The 8,303-nt window shown below is 43.5% G+C and overlaps 1 protein-coding gene across 2 annotated transcripts in view; it reads right to left on the reverse strand.

The window, feature by feature from the left end:
* runx3 (RUNX family transcription factor 3) overlaps nt 1–7,894 on the reverse strand; it is a gene marked incomplete at both ends in the record, with an annotated part of 84,538 nt that extends 76,644 nt beyond the window's left edge. For both annotated transcript variants that reach the window (XM_080751330.1, XM_080751329.1), the window contains one exon: nt 7,837–7,894. In XM_080751330.1, coding sequence (XP_080607456.1) covers nt 7,837–7,894 — 58 coding nt within the window. The remainder of the gene's footprint in view (nt 1–7,836) is intronic.
* Nucleotides 7,895–8,303: the final 409 nt, after the last annotated feature.

An 8,303-nucleotide genomic window follows, 5' to 3' on the forward strand; every position in this document is an offset into this window, starting at 1 on the left:
AGAGTATAGGAGCACGGCGAAGCTGTGTCAGATTAGCACCTTGTGCAGGGAAGATCTCCAACCATCTCTCTCACCCCTCTTTCTCTCCCTCTCTCTCCCCCTCTCCCTGTGTCTCTGTCTGTCTCGCTCTCTCATAAATGTACCCACTCACAGCCATGCTAACCATCAGGGCCTCTCAACCGTTTTCTCATACAGAATATCGTTGCCGTCGGGCAGAAACCTCGTATCTCCAAATTTCAGATGTGTACGTTTCTTTTTTCGTAAATTAAAGCCCTGCTTCATCATCATCATATACCAAAGTGTCACACAAAAGTAGTGAAAATAGTTGCGAGGCGTTGTGTGCTTGTAGATCGCCTATTCTCACTACTTCAAATCGTTTTAAAAAGGAGCGTTATGGACATGGACATACAAGGTTTCCTCCTGACAAGGACAGTATTTTCTTATAGCGTGGTGCCTGTGAAAGTGACAGCTTGTGTGTCTGTGAGAGTGTGTGTGTGTGCGCGCGGGCCCCTGGGTTTCTCTCTCTCTCTCTCTCTCTCTCTCTCTCTCTCTCTCTCTCTCTCTCTCTCTCTCTCTCTCTTTGTGTGTTGCCTGTTTATCACATATATATACACAGGTGCCTGATTATGTTTGAATGAGAGGGATCAGATACAATAGCTGGGTTTGGGCTGTGTACACAAAAGCAGCAATACCTCTATGGTGGATTTGTTTCCCAGTTGCGTCTGAACGGCATTTTTGTGGGGTTTTTCTGCTGGGATTTTTGTGTGTGCTGAGTGACACAGCAGCACCAAAGAAGCAGAATACATCAGATTGGGAAATGCCCTCCTTTTTTTATCCTATGAGAATACATGAGAGCGGTGAGAAATGTCACATCACACCGTCATCCTTCTGACTGACGGACACATACCAAGCCGCAGAATGTTGCTAACATTATTAAGGGAGGGGAGGGTATCGTTTGGGTTGAGATAAGTGTTAAATATATTGCTATATAAGTCATTGCTATAGTGTTTGTTTCCATGTCTCTCCAGCTCAAAATCCATTTTCAGTTTGGGATACCAATTTTATCCAATCAGGATGGAGAACGCATATCCTACATGATACAGGATGAACAAGTAAAAGTAGAACTGATGAAATGACAACAAAAAAAAGCAGACAAGAAATGCAACTAAATTAAATTGAAGCTGATAAATTATCTTTATGGTTTTCTCAAATTGTTGTCCTGACTTGAACATATTTTATTTTCGTATCTTTAATAAAAACATAACTTATACCTTTAACATAGCATCACAATCATCTTAACCACTCCATTTATATATGTTGGCTATTTAAAAATAGCAAGTCTACAGGCTCACAGCGCATCACTTCTCACTGCAAGCTTGTACATCTGCTATTTTTGAAGATATTTCAATAATATCGAAAATGAGTTTGACCAAACATTTGTTTAATTTTTTAACACAAATCTTCTCTTCTGGGGGTCCCTTGCACAAAACATTTGTTTTCCAGACGGGGGTCCGCGGCCAAATAGAAATCTATTTGGGTGTCGAAAAAGTTTGAGAAGCCCTGGTATACTGCCTGTAGCCTAATATTTGATATAAATGTGTGTGTCAGCGTCAGCAGCAAACCTGAGGTTGTTATGAGGGGAGGGACTTCTCCTCTCACGCACACATAGATCAGTGGTTCTCAACCTTTTCAGGCCGCAACCCCAAAAATAATCATATTTGAATTGGGGACCATCCCCCCCCACCATGACGAGCACTAAGAGTTGAGGCGTTACATTGAAAATAGCAGATCTACATGCTCACAACGGCGTTGTGAGCATGTAGATCTGCTATTTTCACAATTTCTGCCTCTAATTTTTCACAATTTGGACAATATTTAATTTGTCATTTTAGAAATGGTCAGATACCCTTGATACACTTAAACGTTATGTTGGTTTGTTACTGTTGAGTGGGAAAACAGTGTTGCACATTAAGTTAATCATCTCATTAATACTTTGATTGACCTACTTCCACTTTGAAATGAAGAGCACAAGTCTTTGCCCCCCGGCGGCTTTAGGTTTTATCTCAAGTCGGCCTGGAGACACAAAAAAATCCCCTCTCACAATAATACCTTGTGACTTCTCAAGAGGACGAAGGCATCCTTATTTCCATGAGATTCATGTAGCATGGTATTAAAGTCAGAGCTTGGAAAGCTCCTCTTCTCCACAGACATTTAACAGCCTCCTTGATTTTCTCTAACTGTTCCTCTTAATTTCAGTTTGATTTGCGTCTGAAAAGGGAGAACCTTGGGGCCAAATTGCTTTCCCTGTGTAATGCAAGTTGTTAAACTAACCACTGGGGTATTTTGCTTACATGAGGTAGCCCCGCTATTTGAAATGCTTTCAGATTGAACTGGAGGATTTAATGACTTGCTGGCCCCTTTGTTCCCCTCACAGTTTGGTTTCAGGCTCCCGACAGAACGAATTGTAAAAGGATATTGCATATTCACTAATGATTTCCAATGATGATTACAGCTTTAAATGCTTGTCTCTCCATTCTATTTTTTTCTTTTCTTTCCTGGCCTATCTTTTCCTTTTTACGCGTGCATCAGTTTTCCCTTCTCGCTACGCTGGCTGCGCCGAAAAACATAATCAGGGAGACACGACAGTGTGCACGACAGCACACGAGCCCCTCATCATCTCAGGTCAAGGGTTTTTATTCAGACGTTTAAGGGAATAAATATGGCATTGATTTGCAACCTTAAAGGAGTAGTTCACCCTCCCAGAAAATGAGTTTATATCAAGCACACCCCGTGATGAATTTGTGGAAATGATTTTGTTTTTGTCCCGTTCCTAAGCCGATAATTTGATGACGTGGTGGCTGGTCAGACTTAATTGACCGCTGCTCATCAAATTATTGGCTAAGGAATGCAACAAAACATATGGATGTTGATTGGTAAATAAGTCGTTATTTTTTTAGTGTACTACTCCTTTAACTCCTTACACATCATGCTGAGCCGTTTTTGTAATAATTCACCCGAAATTAAATATATATTTTTTCAGCTGCTGTTGGGCATACATCCACATTGAATATGAATATTTATACGCTGCCATTAAGCGACACAATTTGTATTTGGAAGGTCGAATAAAGGCATCAACCTGTGTGAAGTAACTAAGTACATTTACTCGAGTACTGTACTTAAGTACAATTTTGAGGTATTTGTACTTCAAAAGAAAGTATTTCCAATTTCCAATACTTTTACTTCTACTCCACTACATCTCAGAGGCAAATATTGTACTTTTACTCTACACTACAATTCTTTGAAAACTTTAGTTACTATATTACTTTGTACAAAACATACATTAACCACTTCAGCCCTTTAAACATTTCAGCTATTTGAAAATAACCGATCTACAAGCTCACAATGTGATTCGACGCATTGTGAGCTTGTAGATCTGCTATTTTCGAAATATTTTTGAACTTGTGAAAAAGGACATTCTGCACAACGAGTACTTTCTACCTGTGGTACTTTAAGTACATTTTGATACCAATACTTTTGTACTTTTACTTGAATTCCGTACTTCTCTACTTGTAAAAGAGTATATTATCTACATTGAGTAGTATTGATACTTCAATATGTGAGTCATTTTTACACCCCTGTCAACTTGTATAAACGAGGCATCAACTATATGACGCCATTGTTTATCAGTCAGGTGTAGAGACCGTTTAAAGGAGTAGTTCACCCCCAAAATGACTTTGTTTTTATTGATTACTCCCACCATGGAGACTTGAGTTCAATAATATATTTTTTTATTTGTCACATTCCTTTATCTGGGTCCATTTGGGTACCCAAATGCATTTGGGTCCCCTTCGGGAATCAATGGGGGTACATTTATTGTTATTGCGACAAAACCCCAAAAATATTATTGAACTCAAGTCTCCATGGTGGGAGTAATCAATTGAAAAAAAATAATATATATTTTGGGGGTGAACTACTCCTTTAAGCTCAATTCGGACTTCGTCGTGCGCTGCACAGCGTGCCGCGAACAGCCGACCTAGAAGCTCTATACAAGGCGCGACGCTGCGACGCGCCGCCAGCTCGTAGATCTGCCATATTCTGGCACGCGACGCCCCGCGCGCAACCGAGCGTGAATAAATCAGACTTCATACACGGCGGGGGCACGTGATCAGAAACCTCTCAATAACCTATGGCGGGAGACAGTAAACATTGAGGAGATAAAGAGATTCAGATCTATAGCGGTTAACCCTCAAATACCTGGCCCCGAGTCGCGTTAGATCTTAACCACTTTAACCATTGCTTTATCTATTGAAAAATAGCAGATATACAAGCTCACGGCGCGGCACTCGGTGCCGCGCTGTGAGCTTGTATATCTGCTATTTTTGAAAAAACACGAAAATGTGTCTTTGAATATCTTTGACCCGATCTTTGACCCGACTTCTAAATCCTTCCTCTAAATCAGTGGTTCTCAAACTTCTCAAACAAAGTCAAGGACCCCCAACATTACATTTATATGGCCATGGACCCCCCCAGAAGCAGAGATTTGAGTTACAAAAGTTTGCTTTGAAAAATATATATTGAAAAATGTGTCCACATTTTCACGATTTTTCAAAAAATAGCAGATCTACAAGCTCGCAGCGCAGCACTCGGTGCCGCGCTGTGAGCTTGTATATCTGCTATTTTTCAACAGTTAAAGCATTCAATAATTCTAGGCCTAAATCGGTTAAAGAAAGAGGGGTGGGGGGTGGCGGGGGGAGGCCTGCGTCTTGTCAGGAGGAAACTATAAAATGCTTTGGTGTGTGTCAGACCTGTGAGAACAGTGGAACATCATGGCCCTGTCACTGCGGTTCCACAGGGGATATCAGAGGGATTGCTGCTCATGTGAGCCGCAGATGTAGAATAGATGCACTGTGCGTGCACGTGTGTGTGCAGGGGCGTCACAAGGGGGGTGGAAAGTGGGACTGAGTTACTATGGCCCAAGGAGGTGGAGGAGGGGCCTTAATTATTTTCTACTTTAGCTATTGAAAAATAGCGGATATACAAGCTCACAGCGCGGCACCGAGTGCAGCGCTGCGAGCTTGTAGATCTGCTATTTTTTTGAAAAGTCGTGAAAATGTGTGGAAATCTTTGAATATGTGTATTTTTTTAGCGAACATTTGTAACTCAAATTTTGCTCCTGGGCGAGTCCCTGGAACTAAATATTTTGAGATGGGTGTCCGTGGCCAAATACATATAATTTTGGAGGTCCTTCACGTGAAAAAGTTTGAGCACCACTGACATAGAAACATAGGCTTTTCAAAAAAACCTTAGAAGGTTGTGAAATATTCAAAGATTTTTCACGATATACTGTATATAGCAGATATACAAGCTCACAAGCTCGCGGCAAGTATATCTACCATTTTCCAATAATTAAAACACAAAAGAACGCGTAATAATGCGTTTCCAGCCTAAATGGGTTAAAACCCCCTCCCCCTATGAAGAACATTCACGGGGGGGCCCGCAGTGAATCCATGTAGCCAGGGCCCAGAATTTGATGTGACACCCCTGAGTGTGTATGTGCGCGCGCGCGTATCGTAACGTGCGTGCATTTGTCTGACTGTGTGCGCAGAGGCTCCAGAGATTTTAAGATATACTCTGCAAACAATTAGGAGCTGGTACTGAGCTTCTAAAACCCCTGGCTGTCTCTAATTAACACTGCAACGAGGCCTTAACTCTCAAATACCGGGAACGCGCCCGAGTCGCGTTAGATTTGAACCACTTTAACCATTATTTTTATGCTTTAACTATTGAAAAATAGCAGATATAAAAGCTCACAGCGCGGCACCGAGTGCCGCGCTGCGAGCTTGTAGATCTGCTATTTTTGAAAAATCGTGAAAATGTGTGCAAGTCTTTGAATATCTTTGACCCGATCTTTGACCCAGACTTCTAAATCCTTCCTCTAAATCAGCTGTTCTCAAACTTTTTCATGTCAAGGACCCCCAAAATCTCATTTTTTCGGCCGCAGACCCTTATTTCAAAATATGTTGTTCCAGGGACCCCCCAGAAGCAGAGATTTGAGTTACAAAAGTCTGCTTTGAAAAATATATATTGAAAAATTTGCAAACACTTTAACGATTTTTCAAAAATAGCAGATCTACAAGCTCGCAGCGCGCTGTGAGATTGTATATCTGCTATTTTTCAATAGTTAAAGCATTCAATAATTGTAAGCCTAAATGGGTTAATCGGGAATGAGATTTTCATCCTGCCTGGTGGCTGCTGCTGCCTCGCGGGCTGCTTGTGTTGTGGAGCACACAGTGGAAACAACTTGAGTCCCCTGGCCCCCATCACGTTAATAGCTCCTTTGTCAGAGTTACATGCTCCTGTTCAAATGACATGTGGAGGCCTTTTTCCTTTTTTTTTTGTTTTCTTTTTCAAGATGCGTCACATATGGAAGTGTGTATTTTTGGTGAGATATACAGCGACGGCTTTTACTCACGCGTACTGTAAATCAGGGGTCTTCAACGTTTTTCAGGCCAAGGACCCCTTAGTTTAGAGAGGGATGAAATGCAGGGACCCCCATACCTTTTCATAGATTCTATATAGTTTAATAGTGTATTTTGGGTTCATGTCAAATTTGTGTTTTCATTTATTTAACCACTTGAGCCGTCATTACCAAATAAACTTGACCTTTTACTCTGTACTTAGTCTGCTCTTTTTCCCCTTTACATCAAACCTCTTCGCTGGGAAATAGCCCATCTACAAGCTCACAGCGCCTCGCAGCTTGTAGATCTGCTATTTTTGGCTACAGTTCTCAGAATATGGACACTAGGGTTCAAGTTGTTAATATAAACAGGATTGGAAGATTTGGAGGACCCCCTGTAGTAACTCTGAGGACCCCTTCTAGGCCTAGGGGTCCCGGACCCCCTATTCCCTGCTGTAAATCCCACCCAAAATTTCGAAAATAAAGGACCAGCAACTATGTGTGAATGTACACAAACAAGAGCTATCGTGCGTTCCTTTCAACCTCAAGGCTTTGTCTTTGTCGAAAAGTGCCATGGCAACAAATGGCTTCTTCATTAAAGGCGTTGTGAGCACTCACTTCACCACACAGACCAAAAGTACCTCCTTGGAGGTATTGTTTCTATCTCTTTTATCGTATTGTTGTGTTCCAGTAAAGGACTGGTCACATGGAGCCTCCAGCAGCTCGTATTCTCTCGCAGAGCGTCTGAGTCGCTCTTCTAATGAGTGTCTGTGGTGAGAGGAGCCATTATGGCTCCGTTCCATCACGGTTCTCTAAAAAAAAAACACAGCAGCAAGAAGTAGAGACAGAGGCCTTTCAGGTCGGCGACCATCAACACGCTGCTGCCGCGCGACGCTTGCTGCCGCGCGACGCTACACTCCTGCTATTGGAACGATAGAGGCTTTCTACTGTATACTGTACGTGTGCCTGGTTGAGTACACCTGGAAACATGCGAGCACGCGCTGTCACAAAGACACACTCAAACACATGCACACAAACACACCAGAATAACCACCAAACCCTCTTCAGTCGAAAGCGTTTCTGGTTCGCGCGTCTTTCTCAGGAAGAGAGCACGTGCGCATGAAGCACATGCACGCGTGCGCGGCTGCGTGCGCACACAGTTCAGTTCGTTCGACAAACCGACACGGTCACACGTTCACAACTGTGAGAATGGGGGGGACGTCAAAGAACAGAAGAACAAGAGGAAACAGAGGGGGAGAGAGAGAGAGAAAGAGAGGGGGAGGACTTGGAGGACAGGAGCGGAAAGGAGAAGGGTGGAGTGGGGAGGGGACGGGAGGGGAGGAGAGGGGAGGGGAGGGGAGGGGTGTGACGGCGCTCACCTCGGAGGAGGCTGCTGCTGTAGTTGGTGAAGGAGTCAAAGATGCTGTTCGATGCCATGACACCGAGGAAGAGGAGCGGCGATCCGGAGTCTTCTTCCTCCTCGCTGCTGCTGCTGCTGCTGCAGTCGACGACGGCAACCGGCGGCAGCCCGACCTTGGACGAGTGGGGATAGAGAGGACGACCGAAGGGGAAGAAAGAAACGAAAGTGTGTGTAAGAGAGCGAAGGAGAGGACACAGCAACTCCTGGAACTCAGGACCCGTTTGCAACCAAGAATTTGGGGTTTTCGCGACTACCGCAGGAATCCCAAGCCACAAGCCTTCTCTCTCTCTCTCTCTCTCTCTCTCTGCGATGAGAGAGCAACAGCATATGTTATAGCAGCACTACCAGGCAGGAGACGGGGAGAGAGAGAGGGAGAGAGAGAGAGAGAGAGAGAGAGAGAGGGGGGAGAGAGAGAGAGGGAGGGAG

The sequence above is a fragment of the Nannobrachium achirus genome (genome assembly GCF_963921795.1).
Source record: "Nannobrachium achirus genome assembly, chromosome: 20".
Taxonomy (NCBI): domain Eukaryota; kingdom Metazoa; phylum Chordata; class Actinopteri; order Myctophiformes; family Myctophidae; genus Nannobrachium; species Nannobrachium achirus.